Here is a 15,480-nt window from a genome sequence, read left to right on the forward strand (position 1 = left end):
ACCTTGGTCCTGGGGCGGCCGTTCGGAATTTGAACCGTTCCCTCGGGTCCTGAAGCACGCAGTAAGTGGTAATAAGGTTGGGTGATCATGCCAGGACACATTCCTCTGGTACGAATGCAACCATGGGACTGTCTGGGAGCTGCTTTGGTGCTTGTGTCACATCCCGCTAACAAAGTTGGACAAGTACCGTGGTAGCCCGTGGCGGTGCTATTCCCTTGCAAAAGGGACAACGCAGAAGCTTAAGAGGCAAAAGGGAAAAGCTATCATCACGTCATGGGTAGAGGACCGGTGCCAGGCTAGCTGTATAGTAGGACCAAGAGAATTGTTGTAGCTTATCTATCAGGTTAATCAAATTGAAACAGTCTCGCGCTTCGCAATGCAAACAGTGGTGTATAGTGCGTATCAATGACAAAGCCGCCCAAACCATGCAATAACAGAATTTACTGGTAATTCACTCCAAAGTAGGGGAATGAAACCCTGAGATTCCTCACCGTGTGCGTTTGCTGTAGCCCCGACTTGTAGATGAAGACGGTCGCTTTTGACCTGCATTGGCAATAGGTGACTCCGCAGCACGTATCAACGCATCGAGTCTCAGTATATAGGCTTTGGGTGCTCGGTCCACTTCAATCCGGTGTAGAATAGCTTTCAACCTGCCCACGAATTGGTGAAGAGCCATAGCTGGTACATGCTCTAAGGCATCGAGGATAAAAAATTCACCAGTTTCATCGGCCTTGCCAATAAGCTGGTGAAAGAGATTGCGTTGATCCTCATCCTCCCCGTGGAATGTCACTCGACCACTTTCGTTCCCCTCCAGCGCATCCTTATTACGGCCGCAGATATCCTCCAGCAATGTGACCAGGGTCTTCGCAGCCCCTTCCATACCATGCGGTGCTCGAGCGATGATGTTTTCCCGGACGCGCTCGACGTTCTCTTGAATTTCCAGAATGACAGTCTCCACGTCCATTCCTCCAGCCTTATTTGAAGCCTGCCCCATCAGGCAATAGCGGTCGAAGTCTGCTAGTAGCTTCCGCAGCCTTTGATGCACTTTGTCAAAGAAGATCACGGCGCATGCTGCAATGGGCATCGCCTTGCATAGGCTGGAATATACTCCGTCGTCGTGCACGGCGAGCCGAAACATTGTGGCTTCAAAGTCTCCCTGTACAACACACTGCTCAGGGGTACGCGACTGTCCTGCATCATCAAGAAGATCGAGACGAAACTCCTCAGGCAGTATCACCGTACTAAAGGCCGACAAGATGTCCCGGACTATGTCCTGCCGGCTCATCCCACCTTCGGCTTCGGAGCGAACATATTGCCAACTCAGCTGATCCGCAATGGTCTCCAGCTTGCCATCCAGCAGTTGTTCAACGCGACCAAAGTTTGGAAGACGTCCATCGCTCGACAGAAGAATGTCGGAGGGAGGAGGTTGAGGGATGAAGCAACCATGAAGCTGATCAAGAAGCCACTTTCACTGAGTGTTAGGAAACCGGAAGAGAGAGAGGAAAATTTTACTCGAGGTGGGGGCATGAGGTTGCTCACAAAAATGTGCTGGCAGGCCACGTTGGGCCTGCCTGAGAAGGTCGAGCAGGTGCACGTATACCCTTCTGGACCGAGATGAACTCGGGGCTGCTCAATGAATTGGAAATCAAACCCTGTTCGTGTCGTACAGCAGCTGACTACCTTGAACTGACTCGTTAGCCCAACGAGAGCCCTGGCTTCGGTGTCGGAGTCAAGCCTGGCGAGATCATAGGTGATCCCTGACTTTCCTCGTACGGACGAAGAGGCAGCTGAATCCCCCTCCTCAGCATGACTCTCCTCACTTTCGCTTCTCAGGAGCTCGCTGCTGTCGCTATCGTCTGTGTGTGGCTCTTTCTCGGGCTGGGAGCGTGTCGTCGACATATCACCGGTTATTGAAAGGCCGTGAAATTGTTTGGTGGGAGCAGACATTGAGTGTTATATGACAATAGATTTTACTTGTGGCTTGAGTGTCCCCTGGCTAGGATTTGTATTCGTTGGCCTCCAACGGCGAGACCGGTCAGTTTATATAGAGTTTGTTCCGAACCAAGGAAGGAAGCGGGTACATTGTACCAGCAACTGCTCCAAGCTTGCCGCAATCGCCTCTGCCACAGCGACCAAAGAGACAATGGAAGCTTCCATATGAACTACTGTTGGTATTTTGACTCACCACTAAGCCTTCAGAATCACCGTCAGTGGCCCCGACTTTGCCGCATAAAGAGTAAATGAGCCATCGTTTGGATATATCCAAGCATACACGTTCCACAATGATCTGGATCCCCCCCCAATCTGCGGTTAGTGTGTCCGGTTAACGCCTACCCACTTGGCACAGGAGACATGAGGATTCTGCGCCACAGATGTAGGCCTACTACAAGCTGCGTCGGATGCTGGGAGAGAGAGTTCGAGTAGCTATAGGATTAGAAGTAGCGGCAGGAGAACCATGAAATCACAGGATCCTCCCGGCTGAACCATAGTAAGAGCCAGACGGCGATCATGCGCACTTATGTGTACGAATCATAATGTGCAGCCGAGTTGGCACATCCAACTAGCCTGTAAACATAGTTAAAAGTGTCGGAGGAATACTGCACAGGCCCTTGACAATCTGCACCGTTGCAGCAGGTACTTGATCAGTTGGCACAGGCTCCAATGTCAGGCGGCAACCGCTAGGAAAAGGGATACGCGGTCGAAGCACTGGCTTCGGATTGTGTTGCCGCAAGCTGCGCAACTCCTCTTCACACCTTGCCAGCATATTGTTTGTATCCAATGCAGGATTTCCTATGGTGAAAATTATACTATCGATTATCATTCCTTGTGGTACATATGCATCTTGTGGCACTGCATTTCTACGCCATCAAATGGTCGAAAGATAGGGATTTCCCTTACTCAGCCTCGTACTTGAGTCCGAGGGAGACTTCTGGGCCGCGGGTTCCAATTTGTCGAATCCGCCTTAGGCCGCAAGTAAGGGTACCGGATTTCGTGATGCGCCGCAATCTCTCTTGTACCACCTCTGCGGCATTATGCAGCCTGATTAGAGGTTCTCTCCATGTGGCACAAGCGGCGCTGCCTCAGGATCTTGGTCTTCAGATACAATAGATTTCCACGGTGGGTGAATTCGACCCACGATTCGCTTGTAGAGAGTTTGCGGGAAGGGAATAATAGGCGCCCCTCTCTCGACCACACACTCGGGACGCCTATCTCTTCCTTCCCTCTGCGACCACCGGAGACTCCGAGCTGGACTAGATTGCGACATTCAGTGCAGTGCAAGCCTGTACCACTGGATCGAAGAGAGGAGCCACCCTGAGGCTGTGTGCGGTGCTTCCACCTGTCCCCTTACCGTGGCTACCTTCCATGTCATCGCAAGACTGGCTAGCATTCGTAAATTCTGGTGTGTATCATTGCTTGAATTCTCCTGCCGATAACGTAACAATGGGGTCTCTGACTCTGGGAGCTCCGGTATTTCCCATAGTGCATGCCTTGGGCTCCGTAAACTGGGTCCCTGTTTGATGAGCTTGAAACTTCTGCACTCACCGGGCTAATCAGCTCCGAAGTATTCACGAAGAATTACTCATTAATCACCATATTATGGTATGCTTATCTTAACACGGTGGAGTCGAACCCTGACGGCGCCAAAGAGAAGCTCGAGGGTCACAGCCAAAGGTGCTCGGTCACTCCTCAGTTAGCGCTGAACGAGGGATTGCTGTTTCAAAACCGTCATATAAACAAATAGCGCCAGGAGAATATGAGCCATTCAGTGCAGGAGCGCAATGTGGCTGTAATTCCTGCGTGATCGAAAATATTTGGTGTTTTGACCGAAAGTGAGTGCGAGTTGTCTTGTGGGGAGCTGGACCCGTGACCACTGACAGCAAGAGCCTCCTTTCCAACGCCGACTTTTTTCTTCGTCTTTTCTCTTCCTTCAAGAATTCCAATACAGACAGCAATGAGACAATATATCATATACTCTCGATCTCTCTTTTGATCCTACGTAGCTTATGTAACAATGAACTCGTAAAGCCTGAACAGGCCTATACTATTGATCAGATGGAGAACGACTGAGACAGGGAATAGGGCGGAGAAAGAAAGTTAAAACTAGAAATTAAGAGACTCTACCGTTGTCTACTAGAGTCAAAATATGAAATTCGTCATGTCATCAAATGCCTGTCTGGCAGAAAGTAGTCAATGGCTATCCTTCAAGGGCGGCTTATTTCAGTGTTCACCCGCGCTGCGTTTCTCCTTTTCGCATTCTCCAATGCTTTCCGGAGCCTTTCCTGATGCTCTGGATCTTCCTGGGGTTTTTGTGGTGCAATTTCAGCAGGGAGATGCTGCGATACTGAGGCAGGTGTATCGGCTGGCATCTGTGATGAAGGACCAGTTTGATCAATGATAGGAGGCTTGCCTAGAGACTCCAGAAGGCCGTTTATGCTAGTAACTATATTTGCAGGACCAGACCTGATACTCTCGAGTTTGGTCTTCAGATCCGTTTGGATTTTCGTGTCTTCCTTCCTCTTTTCATCATCGAGTCGGCGGAAAACATCGGCATCGGCGTCTGAATAACGCGCCTCGGCCACAGAAACACTGTAATCAGCATCATTGAGTACCGAATCAGCCATATTGAAATTGTGCAAGATGGACTCAGAGTCTTTACGCAAAGACTCGATCAGGTTATATACTGATTTCAGCAACTGTTCCACCTCGGACTCTGGCAGCCCAGACGAGCGAATGGTCGCGGTATCGACTTTGGCCACCTTCGCGGCAACTTCGTCAAGGAGGCTCTGGTTTTCACCCAACCCGTGCATGATGGCATCATCAAACGAGTCCATCAGTCGGTTAGCTCTATTATCTCGCTCTCTAGCCGCCTCGAGGATGTTCCGTTTCTCCATCTGGTCGAATTCTTGATCCACGCCTTTCAGGGCTACGGAGTCGCCCATGAAAACAAGAGGTCGCCTCTCAGCCTTCTTCCGCCGGCGCTCCCTATCCAAAGCAATTTCGAGACGTTTCTGGTAGCGTAGCTCGAGTTTGCGATAAATCTCATTCACCGTCCTCATTGTGTGCGACAAATTGTACCTATCAGTGGTCGCAGACTTGGTCCGTCCATTTTCATGATCAAGTTGAGCAAGCGCGGCTTCGTAGAGCGCCTGAAGAGCAGCTATTTCTTCTTTCAAACGTTGATCCAAAGGTTCGAACACTTCGGCGACAAACTTGTCCAACTCCTGTCTTTCTTCGTCTAGCTGGGCGCGAGCCTCTTTCTGACGGAACTCCTCCTCCAGCACGTTGATATCGGCATAGCCAATCTCTTTCCCATTAAAGAGCGCATCAATTCGCTTCTCCGACACTTCCTGGCGGTGGATCCGCTCCTTATCCAGTTGCTCTCTGCGCGATTTGCTGGAAATTTCCCAAGACTTTACCGCCTCCCTGATGTACGAGAAGTCACTAGAGTAATTCTCCAGATCCTTCCTAGTCGTCATGTTCCACGAGCTTTCTGATTGTTTAGACAGCGGTGACGAAGCCATTGACCGCAAGTCGTCAACTGGACCAGCTGGTTTCCCATGTCTGAGAGCAGCCGGCAGTGGTGGCGGAGAGGATGTTTTCCGGGGTGCTCTCTTTCGGTAGGCAACGCTCTTCTCCCTTATCAGCCCAATGAACGTTTCATCATGTTCATTCCGACGCGAGGGCACTGCTGAATCCGGTCTTTCTCCGGGAGCAGGTGCTGGAGCATTTGACATTACCCGCCCACTCTCAGCTGACGCCTGCCGCAGGTCGGAATAGGCTTGATATGCAGGCCGATCAAACACAAGCACATCAGAGCCCCGCTGAGGGCCTTCAGTATAGCGAAATGGGATATAAATCGGCTGTGGAGGATTGGTAGTCAGAGGGGGCAAGGCATGTTCCTGTCGGGCATCACCGAGCATGGAGGGTGGCACTGATGTCGCCCGTGATGACGTAGCATGAGCAACGTGATCAGTGTTGTATTTATTGCTCACTGTATGCGAGGCAGACCTCTGTAACTTCGTTGCGCCAGGTGTCTGTATTCTGGGAAGAATGGGACGCCCTCCAGGACTGTAGCTTCCATCTTCCGAGTCGGCATCGTCAGTAGTCGAGACCACATGGCCGCCTTCGGTTTCGACTGGGATCAGACCGGAATCCGCGTCATCATTAGACACACTGGTCGATGCGCGTAGAGTGGGCGTTGGTTGCCGCGAACTCTCTTTAGGATTCTCACCCAAACGCGTCGATTCAGGCTCAATGTTGAATAGGATCTCTCGTAATTTGGTCTCCTTAGCCATGAAAGCTGTGAATATATTATAACGCTCCGCATCGGAATCAGCCACTGCCTCCTTTCGTAGCATTGCAACGTAACGTTCCAACGAGGATTTGGACCAGGGATCCAAATCATCGTACGGATCAAGTGGTACAAAGGCAGGGAGGATTGTCCGTTTGTCCGTAGTTGGGCCGTTAGTGACGCTGCTCGACTCCACTGAGCTCGACCCAGACCGAACTTGCTTTCGAGGAATTATCGATTCCTGTCTAGGCGTCGGGGTCCCAATGGGGCTCTGCTTCCGCGAAGGAGGCAAGATCCCTGCCCTGACCCCAGACGCTGAGCTCTGAGGATTCTGCTCAGCTGATGGTTGCGAGGAGATAGGTCGATTCCAAGCTTCAATGATGCCGTCAATGCTCTCAGGGGTTTCAGAGGTGGAGATATCACTAGAAACAGATCCAGTACTACCCATCCTGACTGGTTGGTGTGGATCACCCCTTACCACGGTCTGACTAGCCAAAGGGCCTTCAGTCTGACTTGTCATTTGGGGTGCATTGTTCGGGGGCGTAATGGGGCTCACGGATTCATCCTTTCTTACAGGCTCTCCGATATTTGGAGGGCGACTCTGAGACACCTGCGACAGTGGCTCTGAAGAGGACCCATCCTGGGGCCGGGAACCAAATGCACCTAAATCATCGATGCTTCCTGGAATGGGAGATAGGTGCTCCCAGTCCGAAGGACCGCCAGTGGCCAGGACAGAAGCGCTAGTCGGGACAGTGATGGGGCTGGTCTTGGGAGGCACCGGTGGAGGAACGACGGGCGGTGTTCCATGTGTTGGACTCAGAGTCGCAGCCACGGGAGCCTGTGGGGGCCCGGGTAGTGGCTGACTCTCATAATGCAAACCAGTGCTTGGCTTGGGGCTTGGGGCTTGGGGAATGGCCGGGTTAGGCGCATTGTGGCCGGTGATTTGTTGGTTGCTTGGCAAGGTCGCTGGCTGCTGCACTGAGGAATCTTGATACTGACCCAGGGGAACACCCGAATAGGGAGGAGGAGGAACCGCAGGTGGCTGCTGCCATGGGTTGCTCTGCTGGGCACTTGAGCTCTGGTAACCAGTGGATATAGCCGGAGGCGGTGGTGGAGGCTGTAACGACGAAGCGCTGACAGATTGCTGGGGAGCATATGAAGGATTCGACGGCCACTGCTGGTAGGATGTATTATCCGCCGACTGGGTCGCCCAGCCTGGGGCAGCTGGTAAAGGTTTATTTGGGTCTAGCGGGCTCACAACTGGAGACTGCGCCTGTGGTGATTGCGCCGTGCTTGAAGGCCGCGGCTAATTGGGTTTATATACTCGTCAGAAAATTGCGAACCCATCAGGGGGTAGATCAATAAGCGTTCAACAACACTCACGGGTAGTGGTGGGGGCGACTGCGCATGAAGTTGGTGCCTATTGTACTTCACTCCCCATGAAGTGGTTTCGGAGCCCGCAACGGCAGAAACGGGGGATACGCTTGTACCCGGATAATTATTGACCGTTGAGGTAGGATTGGAAATTTGACCGTAGACGGTGGGGTTGAACGGGGATGATGAGGATGTTGTTGTTGTTGTTGTTCGCGGAGGAGGCGGCGGAGGCGGCGGGGAAGAAGCTCGCCATGATGGTTGCGGAGGATGATGGCGAGATGAAGCTGGTTGCTGCGTGCTGGAAGGCAGACGCCATTCGGGCTGTGGAGGAGCCGAACTTTGGTGACCGGATTGCGACCCATACATCTTGATGCTGGTCGCAAAAAAGGAAGAAATGAGACAGGAAAGAAAACGCCTTCCGCAAAGCCGTCTTCTCCTGGTAACTCTTTTAAGGAGAGAATGAAGAGGAGGAGGAGGAGGGATGATAACCTCAAGCGACCACCATAAGGCAGGCCACGAGGCAGATCGGCTGACCGGAAAGGTCCTTCTGACAGCCAAAGTTACTCTTTGCGCCTTGTCTTTCTCGCTTTTCTCTCACTCTTTCTTTCCTTATTTTCCTTCCCTCTTCCCTTTTCCCTCTTTCTCAATCATGCAAGTGATAATAAATATGTTACAGTTCTGGGGAAAGTCAGGATCAGCAGAGCTTCACGCTTGCAGTTGCCGAGTCGCTAAATTTCAATCCAATGGATGCCATCAGCTCTGCCACGATCCATTTATATCCACCATTCAGTGACGCCGCTACTACTTTGGTTTTCCCGCACTTGCTCCACCATCATGAACAGCCATGATCCCAGTGTCCACCAGCACCTCTAGCAACTTAGGTATACTATCTATATCATTAGAATGCTCGACGGTGTTAATTCTGGGTTGCTTGAATAATAGCCACCATTGCCTGTTAACCTAGATAAGTACACTGATGACACCACAACAGATCATCCTGTTCAGCGATAGTACTACTATATTTATTACTACTCATATCATCAATCATTCCGGTGGGGATATAATACCCTACTATAAGATACTCTCCTATAGTTCTAGCGTCTACACTCACCCTGTGAACAAAATGCCCTGAACCATTTATTATCAACGCCCTCAAAGCAATGTCCACGATCACAATATGCTGATAGTACTTCTCCCTCTGACTTGGGTAGTACAAAGAACTTATGACCCTGTGGAACAACCCCCTCTTTGTGGGCATCTTTCATCAGGCGGATATTTCCTCTTCTATTTATAACCTCTCAAAGAAGGTGTTTAAAGAGATTCGGTCAAACAAGCTCGCGTTATAAAGCCCGACTTCTTCTTCCTTTGCATTATTTGCCCCGAGTATCCCTTCATTTCCCAGCTTTCTGCGTTCTCCCTCCCTTGCAAGACAACTGAAAGCAGCACACACTAGGAGCGATATCCTTGGTTACTCAGCAGTACTTGTATTAGTACAATATTGAAGAGACTCGCCTGGACACTTATCCAATCTACTGCGAACCACTTCTCGAAAACTTGGTTAGGTGTTTCGGCTGTCAGAATCATGTCCAAACGTCCATACGATGACGATGACGATGACGATGGCGATGACCCATTTGCCTTTCCCCCCAAACCTGATCTCTTTGATCAAACAAAATGGGCACCGCATGTGAGCATAGAAGATGCAAGGATCGCGCATCGTTTCTGGTCACTTCCGGATACTGTACTTGGTGACAGCCTGGGAGAGCAGCCCCGTTATACCCGGCCCAGGGGCGCGGATGATAATCCTGCAGCACATGCACTCGCAAGAAATGTCTATGACCACTTGATGCACAACGAAAGATTCCTAATGCCAGTCAACCCCACAAATTGGCAAAGGGAATGGACCAATGCCGGGCTGAATAACAGGGTCTGGTCATTCAACGACATCTTCGAAGGGCAGGGTCTCGATCTTGGGGATACCACGGAAGGTCTTAACGAGGTGGATGGGCAGCTTATCAGGGATATGAAGGCCCTCCAGCTAAGAGCCGCCCTTGAGAGCCGGAGCCTCTCAACCGAAGGCACGGTTCCCGTATTACGCCGGCGACTTCAGGACTATAAACGCCAAGTGTATCATCAATACCGCGCCTTGCCTCGAAGTGATCTGTCACATTGGGGTATCCAAAGAGATAACGCGCGGAAGTACGCTATCGAGATTACCGACGATGATGGCATAGGAGCACTGGATATGTACACTTGTGCTATTCTTGCCAGCCCATATAACCCAGCTTATTGGCTGAGCCGGGCTTACTGCCATTACCAACAGGCGTTTTTTGACCTTGCTATCGGGGATGCTTATCGAGCGGAATATCTCTGTGACGTGCTTTATGATACACACCGGCGGAGTCTTCAACATGGACTCTATACGCGGATATGCCACGCTCTGGAGCAGCATATCATGGTTCAACCCCGAGATTCTATCACGGGTAACCTATCCGCGGAAGCTACATTACTTCGCAGGTTCAATGGGGTTAATTTTTTCACACCCACTATTCGGAAGGCCACCCAGCACGTTCTCGCTCTTAGTCTCATGGCGCTCCAGTGTTGGGACGACTATAAAACAAAGGAACGTCTTCTTAGAGCAAGGATGATAAATGTGGACCGGGACTTGATGCCATTCCAAGAGCGCAGAAGGGTCATGGAAGGCGTTGCTGCCAAAGCCAAGACGACCAAGGAAAACACTGATTACTATTACCATGAATCACGAGCTGGGAACGCCCCAGGAGACCGGATATATCCCCATGACGCAGACGACATCGATCGTGCTGCAGTCGCCTTTACGGATAAGGCGACAGATATCTTTATCACCCAGAATGAAAGCATCCCTTGGAAGAAATGCAAGATTGCCGTCAGCGACGATCCAAGCAACACGCAACTGAAAGTGATTGCAACAGAAGATATTACGAAGAACGAGATCATTTTTGTCGAAAATCCCCCCATCAGAGGTCACCTCGAGCTGCCAAAGCTGCCAATCAGAGGGTTAGAATTAAGATGTGACAACTGCCAAAGAGGCCTGCCCGGCGGGCAGTTCGAAAAGCACGCTCGTGAATTTGAACAAGGGAATTCCCGCGAAGCATGCAAATGTATCACACAGCCAGTCCCCATTCTATTCTGCCCTGCGCCAAATGATAGTGATCCAACTTGCGCCGAGAATGCTCAAGCACGGTATCACTTTCAAGTCTGTGGTGAAGACTGGGCATGGCTACACGACGCCATGCGGCCCATAAAGGTTCTGGACTCCGAAGAACGTCCTTGTTACAAGTACTCGTGTGAAACACAGTCAACTTTACTGAGTCTCCTCCTGCGTGAAATATTTGACATCACCCTTCACCGAAGAGAAACCCACGATCCCAACCTCATGGCACACGAAATCGACGAACTTGTTGCTCTTGAAGGCCCCCGAAATTGGACCAATCGAAGTTTTCCCTTTAGCTTGACTGCCAATGTCCATATTCCCTTCAATATCCTCTTACAACTCGGCGTCGACATCTTCCGCGACCTCAGCTTCGACACTTGGGTTATTCAACTGGTTCTGAGGAAGCTCACCGTCAACGCCATTCCCTGTAGGAGTGACCGTTTCAAACACACGACGATAATCAAGCATAAAACCTTTCCAAAATGGGAAGACGAGCTGAAGATCGAGGATTTACCGTACTTTGATCCCTCTTTCCCCAAGCTATATTTATATCCTGGGCACAGTCTTTTCAATCATGCGTGTCGTACCAATTTCAACGCCAGCTGGGCCCCCTACGGTGACGAGAACCCTAATCTGATGATTCTGTGGTCATTCAAAGACATCAAGAAAGGTGATGAGATTCGCATCCCGTATTTTTACCCTCTCGATACGGGCGTCTCCACTAGCATTTTGGAGCGTGCTCTCGGAAGACCTTGCAACTGTGGCGGACCTCATCTTGATGCAGAATATGTGCCTCCACCAGCACCAGCAAAAAACAAGCAAGCAATAGGAAAGAAAGGGAAACGATCATGACAAAGAATGCGAATAGGAGCTTGATGATACAATCTGTTTTGTTTCTATTTAATCATCAATGTATACAGGCTATGTCACAGCTGATGTTTGGCCTGTTGGCCATTCCGCTACTCTTCGAATTGGTCCGTTTACCTGGTATTTGGTCTGTTATGTTTTGATTGTTGTCTCCGCATTGGGCAGTGGCATTTCAATTTCATTACTATCAATTGTCTTCCCACCTCTTGTTAGAATGTTATACGCACATGCTATGCACGCTTTCGTGAAAGGCCTTACTATAAATTGAGAAAGGAGAAAGAAGAGCCGAGAAAGAAAACAGAACAACCTGGGACGGGTAAAACACTTGGACAGCCAAGAGACCCCGGGGGAAAAGAGTAGCACATATTTTCGAGATTTCATTATATGCATACAGACAGAACAGAACAGAGATACGAAGACAACGCGCAAGAAGCCCAAAATGAACATAGTAGGATAAAATACAATACAGAGATGTCTCGAATCCATCCAATGGCACAGCAGGACGGAAGTAGAAATGGGGAGATAGAAGACAACCAAATGAAAAAGCAACATGGCAAGCCAGTATAATCTTTACATACACATACAGAGTTCTAAAGCACGCCATGGGGGGGTGTAAGCAGGCTCATTTAAGCAATGACTCTTAGCCGTCTACCGAGCTTCTCGAGCTCACCGATAACGCCACCACCAGCCAGACTCCACTTCTCGCCAACCCAGGCGTCGGTGATGTTCTCACGGAGGAGACCGCTGCGAGCGAAGTATTCCATGAAGCCCTGAGCTTCGTCCCTAGTGAGACCGCCGATGGTCTGAAGCTCGAGAGAGCCGTCCTTGGGGGCGGGGGACTTGGAAGAAGCGGAGTCGTTGAAGACGGCGAGGACGCGCTTGTCAGCGTTGAGGTAGGGGTCGGGTTGAGGGAATTCCGGAGAGGAGGGCTTGACGCCGGCCTGGCGGGCAGCGAGCTGCTGGAGGGCGATTTCGAAGCCGTAGATGGTGGGGCTGTTGGAGCCGGAGGTGGCGTAGAGGATGACACCGCCGTTAGGGAGGGAGGGCTTTGCTGCCTCGGTGCTGGGCTTCAGGAGGGAGAGGAAGTGCTGGACGAAGACGAGGTCGTGGGCGTGGATGGGCTTGCAGTCAATGCTGTTGTACTTGGTCTCCTTCATCCAGTGGGCCAGGTTGTCCAGGGTCACGAGCATGGGAGGACGGGGCTTGAAGCCCTTCTCGAAGCCGGCGGCCGGGGCGGTAGCGGTGAGTTCGGTCCAAAGGGCCTGGAAGACGTTCCATGCCACAGCGGGGTCCTGGATACCGGGCTTGGCGAGAGCCTCGAGGGTCATGCCGGGCTTGACGGCCGTCTTCAGGGTGGGATGGGGCTGGGAGACGGTCAACTTGGACAGAACCTTCTGGTTTGCGGTGACCGTGCGAGACAGGAGAGCGGCGGTGGCATCGTTCTGGACATAGACGTTCGGGTTCTCATCGGAGAGGGGTGCGTAGGCGGTGTTGGCAATGACGAGGTCCTGGGCTAAGGAGGTTGTTAATATCCTTTGCGTAGATGCAGCACTCGTGACGGATCTCACCTTCAGGAACCGTGATAACAACCCATTCCTTGGTGAAAGCCATAGACATGGCCTGCAGCATGTGGACCGACTTTCCGGAGCCCTTCACACCGGTAAGGATCTTCCTGACGACCTTTCCCTTGTTCTCACCCTCCTCAGCGGAGATACCGTCGATGAGCCTTCCCAGCTCGAGCGTCTCGCGCCTCACCACCGTTCCCGGCCGACGGAATATGGACCAGCCCTGCTTGGGCTTGAAGGCCTGAACAGCCCTCAATTGATCGAGCATGGGCACAGGAAGACCCAGAATGGAGCCACGAAGGCGCGCATCCACCATGTTTTCTGCAGAGAGGTCCTGCATGCCTTCGATTTCAAGAGCGTTAGGGTTGCTGAGGACGATGCGTTTGCGGAGCGCTCTGCGTTCTCCGACAGCCGGAGGACGCGTCTTCTCAACAGGCTTCTTCTTCTTCATTTTGGCGGATTTGGCTTGACGGTACTTGGCAACCGGTAAATCGCCCTTCTTCTTAGCTCCCGCAAGGAGCGGCGTTGACGAGTGGAATGCTGCTACTCGCTGTGCTGTTAATGTCGGCGGGAGGATAGCTCGGGGTGCGGTAGGAAGCCGCGTAAGGCAGCTCCAGCAGAAGGAGGAAACCATCGCGCTGCGGGACACACTGGCGCTGTGGCCAGCGTTCTAATCGGTCAATTGGGATTAATTGCGGCGGGGATGGGGGGTGGGAGCGGAGGTTTGCGCGGAGGAGTCGCCCAAAGACATGGAATGGATTGAAATTCGGAGCACATTTTGGAGCCTCGACTCAGATTCCTCCTCCCTTGCCTCTTTTGGACTAGTTCCAGTGCCGCTGGAAATGAAGGCGGTGTGATATGGCTAAAAGCAGCATGGCGATTTCATCTCCCGAACTTTTTTTTTCCTCTTTACCCGATCGGTCAAATCACTTGTTTCCTTTGCGCCCAGTTCTCCAGTCTTTTTTGGAGTCCCTGTGTGATACTCTCAACCTCAACCCCCAGAGTATCTTGTTCGCCAGTTGCGCGATCAAAAGTTCAAAATGGCGTCTACCGACTCCAAGCCCAAGCCGGAGAGACTGTAAGTCGAATCCACCCCCCATTTGCGTGGGGAAAGATTATCATCTATCTATACAAACTCCGTTAAACCTGAACAAACACACATACTGATTCCTCAATGATGATACTATTAGGCCCGTGACAGTCTCTAAGCCTACCCCATACACATTCGACCTCGGTCATCTGCTTGCGAACGATCCCAACCCTCTCGAGATCTCCCGCTCCGAGCCCTTGGACGTCAGTCTCAAGGCCACAGCCCGGGATGGCACCCAGTCTCTTCTCAACCAGCTCCTGACCACCTGCCCCATCACCTCCTCCCAACAGGGTGTTCTCCTGACTCTCCCGTCTCCCTCCACTGTCCTCCCGCGCTTCAAGCCTCTTCCCACCCCCAAGCCCCCGACCAAGTGGGAGCTGTTCGCCCGCAAGAAGGGTATTGGCAAATACAGCAGCAGGCCTGGCGCAGCATTGGCCGATAAGGAGCGTCGCAAGAAGTTGGTGTACGATGAAGAGAAGGGCGAGTGGGTTCCTCGCTGGGGTTACAAGGGCAAGAACAAGTCCGATGATGAATGGCTTGTTGAGGTGAACGAGAAGGATTGGAAGAAGGAAGAAGAGGCGGCCGCTAAGGGAAGCTCGATCCGTGGACTATCTCGCGCCGAACGCAAAGACAGGATACGCCGCAACGAGAGGAAAATGAGAGCGAATGAGCGCAAGAACAGGAAGTCGGGTGGTGGTTAAAATATACTGATGATGTGTATTATGTGCTGTGTGTGTTGTTGTTGTGTCTGATAACGATTTTTGTCAAGAGTCGAGGCCGTATAACAAGTTTCTGCGGATCTTGCCTTGGTTTTAATTTTTCGTTCTTTCACTGGGGCTCAAATGTTAAGGCGTTCGGTTTGGAGTCGCTGGGCTTGGATGTCTGTCAATGTTGCCTTTGGTTTGGGACTTGTTCGTCTCGCCGGGCTCTAAAAGCAATATCACATTTTACTACCCCTTTAAGTATTTGTCTTGTTTCTTGATCTTCTATGGGGTCCGCACCATAACTGGGGCTAATGCTCGACTTCACATGTACTACTTGTTCACTTGTAGATACGCCTCTATACTCAAATACAAATAGACCATCCAGCCTTCCAATT

The 15,480-nt window shown here is 51.4% G+C and overlaps 6 protein-coding genes across 6 annotated transcripts; 3 read left to right on the forward strand and 3 right to left on the reverse strand.

Annotated features, from left to right (window-relative positions):
• Positions 1-282: 282 nt before the first annotated feature.
• Positions 283-1,947, reverse strand: BDQ94DRAFT_183525 (uncharacterized protein; the record flags this gene model as incomplete). The annotated part of the gene is made up of 2 exons (XM_026774441.1): positions 283-1,465; positions 1,540-1,947. 2 exons carry the CDS (start codon positions 1,945-1,947, stop codon positions 488-490), a joined length of 1,386 nt encoding a protein of 461 aa, XP_026621518.1. The 3' UTR covers positions 283-487.
• Positions 1,948-2,847: 900 nt separating this feature from the next.
• BDQ94DRAFT_152078 (uncharacterized protein) lies at positions 2,848-3,801 on the forward strand. The gene is made up of 2 exons (XM_026767885.1): positions 2,848-3,533; positions 3,611-3,801. Exon 1 carries the CDS (start codon positions 3,059-3,061, stop codon positions 3,314-3,316), a length of 258 nt encoding a protein of 85 aa, XP_026621519.1. The 5' UTR covers positions 2,848-3,058; the 3' UTR covers positions 3,317-3,533; positions 3,611-3,801.
• Positions 3,802-4,202: 401 nt separating this feature from the next.
• Positions 4,203-8,032, reverse strand: BDQ94DRAFT_162843 (uncharacterized protein; the record flags this gene model as incomplete). The annotated part of the gene is made up of 2 exons (XM_026769621.1): positions 4,203-7,598; positions 7,676-8,032. 2 exons carry the CDS (start codon positions 8,030-8,032, stop codon positions 4,203-4,205), a joined length of 3,753 nt encoding a protein of 1,250 aa, XP_026621520.1.
• A 1,216-nt stretch (positions 8,033-9,248) lies between these two features.
• Positions 9,249-11,711, forward strand: BDQ94DRAFT_183531 (uncharacterized protein; the record flags this gene model as incomplete). The annotated part of the gene is made up of 1 exon (XM_026774442.1): positions 9,249-11,711. One exon carries the CDS (start codon positions 9,249-9,251, stop codon positions 11,709-11,711), a length of 2,463 nt encoding a protein of 820 aa, XP_026621521.1.
• An 89-nt stretch (positions 11,712-11,800) lies between these two features.
• Positions 11,801-14,025, reverse strand: BDQ94DRAFT_152084 (mitochondrial 37S ribosomal protein mS29). The gene is made up of 2 exons (XM_026767886.1): positions 13,295-14,025; positions 11,801-13,239 (listed from the first exon to the last, which is right to left on the reverse strand). The coding sequence occupies exons 1-2, from the start codon at positions 13,923-13,925 to the stop codon at positions 12,353-12,355; spliced, it is 1,518 nt and encodes a 505-aa protein (XP_026621522.1). The 5' UTR covers positions 13,926-14,025; the 3' UTR covers positions 11,801-12,352.
• A 203-nt stretch (positions 14,026-14,228) lies between these two features.
• On the forward strand, positions 14,229-15,479 carry BDQ94DRAFT_152085 (ribosome biogenesis protein RRS1). The gene is made up of 2 exons (XM_026767887.1): positions 14,229-14,369; positions 14,482-15,479. The coding sequence occupies exons 1-2, from the start codon at positions 14,332-14,334 to the stop codon at positions 15,080-15,082; spliced, it is 639 nt and encodes a 212-aa protein (XP_026621523.1). The 5' UTR covers positions 14,229-14,331; the 3' UTR covers positions 15,083-15,479.
• Position 15,480: the final 1 nt, after the last annotated feature.

The sequence above is a fragment of the Aspergillus welwitschiae genome (genome assembly GCF_003344945.1).
Source record: "Aspergillus welwitschiae strain CBS 139.54b unplaced genomic scaffold BDQ94scaffold_45, whole genome shotgun sequence".
Classification (NCBI taxonomy): domain Eukaryota; kingdom Fungi; phylum Ascomycota; class Eurotiomycetes; order Eurotiales; family Aspergillaceae; genus Aspergillus; species Aspergillus welwitschiae.

Coding starts and splice junctions, on each gene's coding strand:
- BDQ94DRAFT_152084 (XM_026767886.1), bottom strand. CDS start 13,925: ATGGTTTCCTCCTTCTGCTGGAGCTGCCTTACGCGGCTTCCTACCGCA. Junction 13,240..13,294: donor TGTTATCACGGTTCCTGAAG/GTGAGATCCGTC, acceptor CAACCTCCTTAG/CCCAGGACCTCGTCATTGCC.
- BDQ94DRAFT_152085 (XM_026767887.1), top strand. CDS start 14,332: ATGGCGTCTACCGACTCCAAGCCCAAGCCGGAGAGACT. Junction 14,370..14,481: donor AAGCCCAAGCCGGAGAGACT/GTAAGTCGAATC, acceptor TGATACTATTAG/GCCCGTGACAGTCTCTAAGC.
- BDQ94DRAFT_152078 (XM_026767885.1), top strand. CDS start 3,059: ATGTGGCACAAGCGGCGCTGCCTCAGGATCTTGGTCTTCAGATACAAT.